Source organism: Clytia hemisphaerica, unplaced genomic scaffold (assembly GCF_902728285.1).
Source record: "Clytia hemisphaerica strain Z4C2 unplaced genomic scaffold, Clytia hemisphaerica genome assembly, whole genome shotgun sequence".
In the NCBI taxonomy this organism is placed as follows: domain Eukaryota; kingdom Metazoa; phylum Cnidaria; class Hydrozoa; order Leptothecata; family Clytiidae; genus Clytia; species Clytia hemisphaerica.
The window spans coordinates 214,253-226,717 of record NW_027103902.1 but is presented as its reverse complement, the minus strand read 5'-3'; the positions used below and the strand labels follow the sequence as shown (position 1 = coordinate 226,717).

Here is a 12,465-nt window from a genome sequence, read left to right as displayed (position 1 = left end):
TTTGATTGAATACTGGTCATGTACTGGTCAAGTTGTGGCCAACATTTGGTATTCGACTAGAAATTAAGCCAGCAACCCTTCATAAATGAACACCCACCCATGAGTAATCATGACGTAAATCTTATACGGAAGCAACCAAAAGAGACTGGGTGTTTGCCACCAGTTTTGAATTTAAACAATAAAAATAGTGGCAAACGTCCAGGCTATTTTGCGTGTTTCCGGATAAAGCATCAAGTCATGAATATTATAAATTCCAGGACGTTTGCCACTAGTTTTTTAAATGCAAAATGGGTGGCGAACACACGTTGGTTTCGGGTGCTTCCGTATAAAACATAACGTTATAAATATTACAAATAAGATTAAAGAAGCTTACTTTTGGTACTGGGCGTGGTCATAATCTGATCACTTGAATCATACGATAATTTGAATCCGCTCCCTACGTCACCATCTGTGTTCGTCACAAACTCGATCCAGACCTGTTCCGCTTCTACTGTTTTATCCAACACATCTTTTCCGCATTCAACGATCGGCTCCCGAATACCTATTGGTGAGAATTAACGAAAGTTAAGAAAGTTGACACTCTCTAATTTGATCCTCAAAAAATTATCATCGAATACGGGGGCGTTTGTCAAATGCACATTATTTTAATCGTGGTTGAACATTTATCATCATCCCTTGATTTCGTACCAGAGTTCGAGATTCAAATTTAGTTATGGTAAAAAAATACATATTCGCTTTGGTAAAAACTAAAACTTGAAAAAGAAGTTTTTTGTTGGCTAATTTTAGTCTGATTTCTATCCACCAAAATTTTCTTTCTTTATTAAGATGTGTTTAACCCATGTGCTTCTATGTATGAAACAAAAAGAATCCGCCATTTACCTGGGTACGACGTCACAAGGTAATCTTCACAAGCTGGTAGTCTTTGGATGTTGAAATTATCATCGAAATTGACTTTGATGGTTTTGGCATCTTGTGGCTTGATGACCCATAAACACGATAATCCTTCTGGATAGCTATTTGGATATCCAGGGCTGGTAAGACCACCAGATTTATCGTTTAGAACATCACCACAAATTTTGTCTGTAAAAAAATTAAATCAAATTTGACCATCAACAAGAAGCTGGTAAGTTAATTTTCAACTGGACTTGAAATGGGATTGAGTGACTCCTATAAGTTCATAAATAAAACTTAGGTATCTCCTCAGTAACCCCTAAGAATATGAAAAAGGCAATACGGAACTGTCGATGAAGGCCAAAACCTACCTTTTCAAAAGAAAAAGTTTAACAACTGAACCCAAAACTAGCAAAACCAATCCAACGAAAAAATATACGACAAAATCAATGGTAAAGAAAATGAGCATTTGAATCTTTCTAATTTCTATCGCTAGCAGAAAAAACTTTTGCTGGTATTGCTAGTATAGAAAATCATTGTTCATTTCTTAAACAGCGACAGCCAAACCCATTGTCATTGAACTAGCCTTCCACTTTACTTTATATACCCTGGGCAAAATTTCTCAATCCCGGCCAAGCTAAATCTTTCGGAGTTTTTTGAAAGTGGTACCCTAATGGTAGCACTCAATGTCGGTGAAAAGATTTTTAAATGGAATATTTCATTGAATTATGAATTGCCCAACATCATTGGGGTACCACTGTTCTAAAAATTCCAACCAAAGATGGCGGGTACAGCTTGGTACAGGATATATAAAGGTCAGCGATACCAACCTTTATGAACGACTAAATATCCATTCTTGGTCGCACCAAAGATGCCAGTAAGTCCTGCATTGATTTGCGATAACGTCACTCCGAAAATTTGTTGCCAGTCTCCACCAAATGGCTGCATACTATTAACGCCCTTCTTTTTGTAGACATCGCCATACTCGTTCACCGCCCAAATGTTATCTCCATGGCCGGCTGACACATGTATATATTTTCCTAAAAAATACGGTAAGACTCTTTAGCGAGTGAGGCCATTTGTTAATAGTGTTATCTTCACTGCCAGATGACAATTTACCTTAAAAATAAAAACTCTATAATGCCTTTAAAACAAACCATACTGGATTTATAGAAAAATCTTCCGAAGTGACTGAAAAAGAGCAAGGCATGAGTTAGGATGCACGCATCCCCTCTGATATGCTTTGATGATATAAGGAATGTGCAACAAGTTATCCTTGTCTTTGTGTTTTTGAATTTTAGAATAACTTTAGCTTAGATTAGCTTGAAAAGTAAGTAATGGATGATCTCATTAAATTTGATTTCAAAATTAATAATAATACAATCATTGGATTTCTAAACCTTTCTAAGAAAATTGAAACAGGTTACCCCAAATTTGGGGTAACTCTTGGATAGGAATTTTATACACGATATTAGCATCCCCTATATCAAAACATATCAGAGGGGATGAGTGCAGCCTAGGTATGAGTGAGAAAAATATGAAAAAGTTTTCTTCTGATTTAAAGCAGGAAGACCAAAATTTATCTCTCGTTTCTAATATGCGTCGGGAAGTCATCAAAGACGAAAAATCTCTTACCGTAATCTCTGGTCCATTCAGCTTTGGTTGGATCCCAAGGCGTTTTCATTGAGTAAACAGTACCTGAGGTCGTGACAACCCAACAAGAGAAATGGTTGCAAGATATCTCATTGATGGCATCACCATTGTTTGATATAGTATCTAGATTAGCAACTCGTTTCCATTTTTCATCAAGTTGGTTTAAATCATATTTGTTTGCGTAATAGAGGACATTGTTTTGATCAATTCCGTAAAGAATATCAAAGTTGGTTGATTCCAAGAATTGGATGTTTTTGTCATTTTGAGAAATGATTCTCCACGAGTCACCTATGATTAGAAAAACAATACAGGTATAATACTATAACATCTCTCTCTATGGCTGGAATGAGGAGGTTTCTTGTTAATTCCAGGAAATCTTATGTAAAACACTTAGATGGAGCTTTTCCCTCCCTTAATGGCAGAACAAAATTATGTGCCATTTTAGATAGAGTGACGACACGATAATGCTTGCTAGAGGCTTGAAATTTTGAAAAATACTCTGACAGTGAAAAAAACAAGGTTTCTACTGTGGTCTACTTTTAGCAAAGTAGCGTATTATTTTGTTTAGCCCTATCTAATGTTTTATATAACATTTCCTTGGTCTAACAAAAAAAACCTAATCTGTGATTAAACAAGGGAAATCTTCAGTATTCGAAATTTGCAGACATTCATTTCTATACTTGTGTTAGAAGATGAAAAGAAGGCTGCAGTGCTTTTTGACGGGAAATCGAAGTTAACCTGCCTCCCTCATAATAATTTTCACGCTTAAATTTTCATATCGAACCTTACAGGCCCCTAAATGTATTCTGTAATTTGCTTTTTCATCATTAAATGACAGCAATAAATAACACTAGCTTAACTTTAGGGTTGGAGTATCGAATTAAGATTTTGTTAAAACTTTTCGTCCCCGCTATGGAAAGAAGCTCCACCGGGGCTGTGAGAAAGGGGTGTTGATAACAATAGTTTACCTTTAGGGTTTGAGTACTTTGCATTTTGTCTCATTACAATGTAGTTGTTTCTTGGTTCAATTCCAAAGATACTAGTTTCACCAACGCTCAGTGTTTTGGCTTTACCTACACAACAAAGGAGACAAAAGAAAAGTGGGTAGAAAATTGGCTGCTAAAATCTTATTGCTTGAAGAATATTCAAAGAAATTGTTGCTTTACCTACAGGAGAAAAGGAGAAAAAAGAATTTTAGTTCTAGTCTAGCAGGCCGACTTTCTGTAAAACTTCTTGAAGAAGTATGCAAAAAGCGGGCAGAAAGTTGTCAATTAAAAGAAGCTTTGCTTGAAGAAGATTCAAAGAAATCATTGCATTGACGTCGAAATAGGGAAATGCATTGACTTTTGTTTGGAACGCAATTCACAATTACAATAAGTAGGGCCTCTTAAAATCAGATTAGAAGCCAAGTCGGGCCAAGGACATTAAAAATAGTCACAACTTTAAGGCATTATGATTTTTCTTAATTTTTAGTACTCTTTGACGTTAATGTTTTTTTCTTATGACCCATGAGGCTCTTCTCTGTGAAAAAAAAAACGAGAAAATGGTTTACCTTTCAGAACGTCCCAGGAGAAACCATCATAATAATGGACATCATTAAACTGATCAACAATCCATATACTCATACTTGATAATCCACTCTCGATTATCTTTACACCGGCTGGCGATACTTTACCAAGCCATGGATCTTGGAATGATACTTCTAAAGGAGATAAGACAATTGGGATTACAGTCTAGCCAATCGAAAGCAAAAGAAACCTAGTGCCTATCTTTTTTAATCTTTCAGTCTTTTGGATCAAAATTAATGAAGAATAATGTCTTCTTTATCAACTTGTAGAAATGAATTACAAAGAACATTGCTTTAAGCCAACGAAACTCAAATTTATCCTTGTTACGACTGTTGGATTTACATCAGGGGTCTGTTTAAATCTTTGAAAAAGTCTAATGTTCCCAATGATAATTGGTTTGATCTGGCTAATGATAAATTATGGTGGAATTGTATGCTTTGTGATCTGGACTTTTAGTCTTTCTGGTATATAGTATTGTTCTTTTTTTTTTTATTTGTCAACCATAGCGCAATGATTTCCTAGGGATTATATATATTTTTTTATATATTTTTCTAGGCCGATTCCCACTGCATGGGACGGATTACTCTCTCTCTCTCTCACGACTGTTGGATTAAGCTGTAAGACAGACTTTGACGATTATGGAAGCAATGAAAAAAGTTAGGGATCGGGAAAGAATGACGGTAATACAAGAAGGATTATTGTAGGAAAGCTACTCAAATAAAAATACAGTCAATTTTCCTTAATCTGAGTTACTACTATTCGGATCTTTATATAATGCGAACTAAAACATTTGTCCCCTCAGGTGGGAAGTTATCCAAGATACTTTCCGTAGCTCTAATTGTTCTATAATTCGAAGAAAATTTTTGGTCCCTTGAATATCGGGTTAGAGAGAGTCCAACCTTGTTCCCTGTGCTTTTTGATGCTTTTTGATGCTTACTGATAGCACCAGATAATTCTCTGGCGTCCATAAAGTAACGTAGATAAAGCCTGGGATACACGGGAACAGGTTGGAGAGAGTCAATAGTAAATCGAAAGATGGCGAAGACTTACTATTAATATCTGTGAGAGTGATTTTGGGGATTTGCTCCCAAACAATTTTGACACCACGATCACCGACGCTACCATCTGATACAAATTGCACCATGAGAGTATTTGCTGATGACGTCACAGTCATTCCTTTGGCATCTGTGCCGCAAAATTCTCCTACAAAAATGTAAAGAAAAGTAGCGCATCAATTTGAGAAATAATTTTTTTTTGAAAACACCATGCTTAATTATTGAAAAAGAAATCTATAGCTATCAAAAAAAACCATCGCCTTTATAGAAATTTTAAGAACTGCAGCAAATGAAGACACACAACTTTTTATAGGAACAAACTATATAAGAACATAATGATTCGATGATTGAAATATTAAGAACCTTTTAAGGCTTTATGGACTTTAAAATAACTTATTAAAAAAAAAATACTCAGAAAGTGGTGTAAAATTAAGAATATTTGAAGAATATTTTTAGGCCTAAAACTCAAAAAGTTAAGAACATTTGAAAGCTCCAAAATTTCGGATGTTCTAATAAAAAAACGTTTAACTCACCTAGGAAAGGTCCATCGACGCCATCTCTTAGAACAAGCTGATCAAAACAAGAGGCTGCTTTTTCTAATTGGAAATCTTCGAAGAAGATCTTAATTCGTTTATCTGCCGGAACCTTGATGGCCCAAGAACAAGCAAGTTCGTCTGGATATTCGCTCGGGTAGTCGGGTGTTAAGATGACACCACCTTGACCGGTGAAAATCTTGCTGCATTCTAATTGGATAAAAAATCATTTTAATGGTCATAAAATACATGTGTAAACGCAATGGAAATCTACACTTGTTTATATTTGGGAGATCAGTTTGTAGATCACAACGGTCCGATCAAAGCACGCAATATTCGCGCTTCATCCGAGATCTTTGAGACCTCAAGGTAATATTTAGACAATCCTCAAGTCTGCACAAGGTTACCAAAGGAGAAATATTTAGGATACGGGACTTCTGGAAAGATTGATAAACTGAGGCGAAGACCTGGGTGGATTAAACAGTGTTGGAAGTACGCCAAACTCTACTGTAGGCTGCTGGCATCCTCTAACGGATTCGTGCTCCCTATAGATATACTACCTGGGGTTTTGTAGAGGTCTGCAATTCAGACTAACTCTACTGCCGCTAACTTAGGTTATATTTGCCAAAATTAAGATCTTCTCCATAGGGAAGAGCTTGATCCAGGGAATGAAAATAGAGATCAGTAAAAAAGTAAGTGACGGTATACCTTCTGATGAGATTACACATTTCACCAAATCTAAAAATAAATAGTAAAATATTTGAAAAGTATTGAAATAGTAACTCAAAAACGTTTTACAGTCCAGGATCGTTCACGTCAAAGACCGTATAAAAAATCCCGGCCTGGAAGCCTTTTGTTTCTCTCTATTGTTTCTTACTTGAAATTGCGTTGAGAAATTAGTTAGGCTTTGCTCACTTTTTGATCAGGTGTTAAAATTTTGAACCAACCCCAAGAGGAGTGTATAGCTTTCAATTTTTTTTCAAATATAGAAGTACAGTATTAGTTTCACTTTGACCACGGTAGACCAATTTCTTCGTATTGGTACATTTGGATCAGGTCCGGTAGACAAATTTTGATGTTACTATTAATATTACAATAATCGTTTATTCAATTTTTTTTTCTTTAGTTTTGTAACAATTTTTCAGTTTCTTCTAGTTTCCCCATTGTATTAGAGTAAGGGGTTATCCTGCTGCGTTGCAGCGAAAATATATTCAATTCAATTCCTTTCTTTTAGCCTGTGAAGAAGTCATGTGACGTGAAGGAGACGGTAGTTACGAGCCTTGATTAAGGAACGACGTCCCAACTTACCAAACATTACGCCCGCCTGACGCTCACCCGCCCTCTATCAGATCACAGTATGTCATCTATTAACACTTAACCTGGCTAGTCATGTACATTTAAGGGGGAGGGGGACAGTTTTTCAAACAGAAGTAAATAATAGAAATTCGAATTTGGCATTCTTAATCAAAACGACTTCACATTTTACATATCTAATCTTAATATCCTTTCGAAAGGATTATCGAGCTATTTGTTTTATTATAGCCCTGCCTGTCTGATGTAAATAGGTGATAATATTTTAGTAACTGAGCTTATATTCACATCTAATAAGTGATTTTCTTGTTAAGGATTATGATGCGTGTAAAGTTAAAAGTATTCTCTAATTGTGGTGGCATATGGGCGGCCGCCCATGCTTAAGCTTAGAGGAGTGATAGTCAGGAGGGGAGGGGAAGAGGAAATTCTTGACTCAATACATAGGTTGCAAAATTAAAGTCTAAAGACAAATCATGCTGTTACTCGAAATTTTTAGACATTTATTTCTGATTGGTTCGAATTTATTGTAACTAATAAAGTTATCAGCTGTAAGTTGTAAAGCAAGTAACATGGGAATGAAATTAGCGAACTTTTTCGAGTAATCCCATATTTTGACTGCACTGATATAATTTTTCAACCCGTGTATTCATCAGGTTTTGTTGTATAAAGTGACAATAAACCACCGCGGGATGGTCAGGAGCTGTTAAAAGGAGAATATCCCCCAAAATAAGTGCTAGGACTAAGACGCTATCACTATAAGACCGTTTCTTCAAATTCGTTGCGCGTTCAGGCTAAATTCTTCTTCTAAGGCTAGAAGTTATTAATGTTTGAAATCTCCCCCCCCCCCGATGTTCAGATCTTTAACAGGTCGGAAAAAGTTTTTCACATCAGGTGCCAGCATAGTACATTTCTCATATGTACTATGGTGCCAGATAACACAGAGAGGGGGGACTGTTTTGATTTTTTAGTAGTACTTCCTTCCTTCCAAAAAATTAAAAAAGTTGGGTCATTAAATTTCCATATTTTTAGGACACTAGAAAAGTGGACAGATCTTTTATTTTCTCAATGGTGTCTTTGTTCGCTATCATTGAACGAGAAAATAGCGATTGGTTTATGCCTATATATTTGCTAAATTTCATAACAGCGCAGCTAATGTAGTTGACAAGAGGATTTTCTCATTTCCTAAAGCATACAGCGAAACATTTATTGAAATAATTTTGTAAATTCCTGAAAAGATTGCTATAAATAAGACTGTTGACTTCAATAGATCCATTAATAACGACGGTAATCCAGTAGGCTAGTGATTACGAGAGTAAATGGGAGTGACGTAAAACCGATTTTACTCTGTAAGATCCCAGGTGAAGTCAAATCCTTTAAGAGATTTTGAATGTTACATCATGTGAACCTATGTTCATGATATTTATGACGTAATGTTTTATACGGAAGCATCCTAAAAAAGACCGGGTGTTTGTTTTCCACTAATTCAAACAATAAGACTATTGACAAACATGCGAGCTATTTTGAGGCATGGCTGAAGGCTTAAGTCCAATCGTCTACGTAGGATTTGAAACAACTTAGTACCGCCAGAATAACCGCCAGAATTACCGCCAGAATTACCGCCAGAAGTACCGCCAGAATTCGAAAAACGCCAAACGCGAAAACAAAAAAAGTTGTTTCATTCGGTCATCCGATAAGCGGCGTAAATCTAAATAGTTACTTTTAGTATAGTTCACGTTTTTTTATAAGAACAAACTATTATATAAGGGCTTCGCTGGCCAAAATGTTAAGAACAAGTTAAGAACATTTTAAGACTCGAAAACACCCGATTTCTTAGAAAAATGGGTAAAAATGGTCATAAAATGGTGAATATAAGAACATGTTTAAGAACATTTTTAGGCTTAAAACCCAAAAGAAGGCTTCAAAATTTCTGGATGTTCTTTTAAAAAAATACGTGTAATAAACTTTTTGCTTGCTTGGGAAAGGTTGAAGATTGACCTCAACCCTTCTGCTTAAAACTCGATGAAGTCATCAGCTAGAGGCATCATCAAACAAAGTGCTGAAATTTACACTCTCTCATTAAAAAACATTAACAAGTCTATGGTAAGAAGATTAATAAAGCTTTCTTTATTTAAGTTTGTTTTACGATTAAATCATCAAGCGCTCTATTTAATAAAAAGCCGATTTTGACGTCGTTAAGGGAAGCAGTACGGTACACACCTAGGGATCACAAAATCTTGAATAAAAATGCTTGCTTGAGAAAATCTTTTAAGTCAAGTTTGTTCAACAATGTGATAGGTTAGGGAATGTTTTGGAGGGAGACCCAAATACCCAATTCAAAATCTATTTCTCTCTTTGCATAGTCGACCAAAAACCTAGTAGCGAGTCTTGCTTAAAGTAGATTTTGTAAACAGTCAAAGTTTTGGTTCTCTGAAATTCTCATGAATAGGCCCCTTAAAAGATCAATTATTTCAGCCTAGAGGATAATAAAGAGACGTGTTAAAAAGGGGTATACTATTGGTGTCCACAGAAGACTCAAATATCAAAATAATCTATATTTACCGTCATATAGATCAACTGAAATTGGGTTGAGTGTGATATACAAAATATTTACTTTGTAAGATCTTTTTCCTTGACTCCCCTCAATAAGATAAATAAGGAACAAGAAATCTTTGAGAACTTTTCAGCTCCTATTACAACTCAGGAAATTTTTAGTTACGAGGATAACTGTCCATGACTTGAGCTATACAAGTTTGCTATAAGAACATCCAAAGTGAACCTTTCGATGTTCTTAACTTTTGAGTTTTAAGCCTAAAATGTTGTTACATTGTTTTTAATTTAAAAATTTCGTAAGTATTTTTGTGCATTTCCTAAGAAATTGGGTGTTTGAGTCCATAAAGCGTTAAAATGTTTTTAACTTGTACTTAACATTTTGGGCATCGAAGCCTTAAGTTCTTATATAGCTTGACCTTATAAAAAAACGTGTAAGTCTTCTCAGGTTATGAGACCTTAAAAAAGCTAGCATACATCTTAAGAGATATATCATGAATGATTTTATCTGTTGCGTTGGATACTGTTACTTTAAACTGTAGGAGGAGGTCATTTTTTACTTTTAAGGCATTTCTCAAATTTCAATTTACTTGACAAACGTTCTATCAGACATGATCAGAAGCTGTTTGAAACAGTGTTTATTGACTGTTGCAAGAAGACATATAGTTTATACCTAAAGATCATCTTTTCTGTGGTATTTGACATGTTATATACATTTTAGGACCTTCAGTCAACTCTCTCTCTAATTCGAACCTTTAATATTCGAATTTTTTTGTAATTCGAACTAAAATATTGATCCCCTAAGCTGGAAAGTGGCTTTATAAATTACTCTTTGTAATTCGAATCTTTCTCTAGTTCGAAGAAAGTTTTTGACCCTGTGAAGATCGAATTATAGAGAGTCACTTGCATCTATAGCTAAATTCAAACTCGAAACGTCAAGGCTCTTTTATAAGAAGTAAACAAATTGTACAAAAGCCTTTTTATTATTGATTGGTTTTCAAATTCGAGCTAAATTTAAGTTGACAAGAATTTTTAGAATCAAACCAAATATAAAATTTAAAAAAAACATGAGCTCAAATCATCAAATCATTTTTAATGGAATTACTAAAAAACCACTAAAAGTTAGTTGCTATGAATAATAAGCCGATCAAAAATCTAGTACTACCCTAAGTATAATTACAAGACCGCAAACCCAATTAAAATATTTAGCACAAGAGATGTCACAACAAGGGGAAAGAATTTTCTACTTACATCTTGTGGAGATAATAAGCGCCAGTACATGGTAAACCAGCAATTGTTTAAACATCATTCATTCAAATCCCATTCGATATAATATGATGGAGATACAAATCAATAAAATCTGCCTTTTTTTAAATATCCGTTCTTGCCAAAACTAACCAATTTTCAATTCCAAAATATCAAACCCAAAATCATACAAGAGATACCAGTACCAACCAACAATGCTTGAAAGTAGATTCCCTTTTGACTGAGAATATGTTATGCAAAAAAAAATATAAAGTTGTCCTATTCTATCAACGAGTAATCAATTAACAGCCCCTTATTGATCATACCCTGTTCTATTATTCAGTCACAGTTGGCTAGACGTATGAAAATAAAAAAAAAAACAAGTTTTAATACAGCATACAGGATCCATCCATTTATTGAAATACAGAGACCCCTCTCTCTCTCATTAAATAAATCAATACCATTTCTGAAGTACAGTCAAACAGTTCTAATATCCGAATCTATACTTAAAGACTTTTTTAAACAACTGGGTAAGATATACCACCGCTTAATGAACGGTAAAGAAGCATCCTTCCGATGCCCTTTGAGATACCTTTTATTCATGATGGTATGAAATGTCTCATTTTCTAAGAAAGATAATAAAGAGTAGCTTGGAGGACGACTGTTGACTATAACTTGGTACCATAGGCTATAAGCTATTAAACAAATTGATCAATAATCTATAGCCTGAACCTGTCACTTGCTATACATCTTGATAGAAAATCTGTCTCAAAGTATTCGTCGCCAATCTTTCCCTGTAATTAGATATATATCTCTCAGGCTAAACGCCTTTCACTAAACTACTTTAGGTCTAAACATGATCTAAAAATAACTCTCTGACTCCAAAAAGATTCAAACATGTCATCCTTATTCATGATGAAGTGATCAAAGTGTGAGCAAAATTCAATTGACCTAAGTTTAGTTAGGTCAATGAAAAACTGACTGAACTTCTCTTTATAAAATAACAAATCGCAGAAGCATGTAAAAATATCCTTTCTATCGTCAAACGTAACTAACGCAGTTCAAGAGAAAGTCCCCTCAAAAACATGATGTAGTTGGACGGATATGTATAAAGAGTGATTCAAATGTATCTCTTAAGTAACGCTATTTTAATATTGACATAAGGGAGACCTGAAAAGCAAATCACAATGTGTAACATGTCATAGTGTATATCGACTTCTTAAAGGTGATTGATTGAGTCAACTCTATTTTGTCTTCATTTTGAATACCAATCTAACATATTGAGCTTCGAGAACTAAAATCGCAATCTTTTGTCAACTTCAACATCGCTTTGGTATAGGACTTCAGACTGAAAAATTTCTTTAACAGACAGAATTACACGGACAAGAACCTAACTAAACGTTACTTTTGGTCACCAATTTTTCATCTGATCACTCTTGTCGAGCCTAAAACTTTTTAAAGCTATTTACAGCGGTTGACGCTTAAACTATGTAAACGAGTTCTTTTATAATAATACAAAATTTGAAATACTTAGACTTCTTTAGCCATAATTTTGACATTATCTACAAAAGATGGCATAAATATCCAAAAAATGTTCACGTTAGTTTTCCTTTCCACAACGCATCAATGATGTGGCATGACGATAGATGACATATCCAAATA

The 12,465-nt window shown here is 34.8% G+C and overlaps 1 protein-coding gene across 1 annotated transcript in view; it reads right to left on the bottom strand.

Annotated features, from left to right (window-relative positions):
* LOC136808961 (cubilin-like) overlaps positions 1-5,317 on the bottom strand; it is a 36,414-nt gene extending 31,097 nt beyond the window's left edge. Inside the window, exons 1-7 of the mRNA XM_067065534.1 lie at positions 5,163-5,317; positions 4,097-4,246; positions 3,513-3,617; positions 2,527-2,832; positions 1,722-1,931; positions 880-1,080; positions 374-541 (exon numbers count right to left, since the gene is read on the bottom strand). Of these exons, the coding sequence (XP_066921635.1) occupies positions 374-541; positions 880-1,080; positions 1,722-1,931; positions 2,527-2,832; positions 3,513-3,617; positions 4,097-4,246; positions 5,163-5,286 (1,264 nt within the window). The 5' untranslated portion in view covers positions 5,287-5,317. The remainder of the gene's footprint in view (positions 1-373; positions 542-879; positions 1,081-1,721; positions 1,932-2,526; positions 2,833-3,512; positions 3,618-4,096; positions 4,247-5,162) is intronic.
* Positions 5,318-12,465: the final 7,148 nt, after the last annotated feature.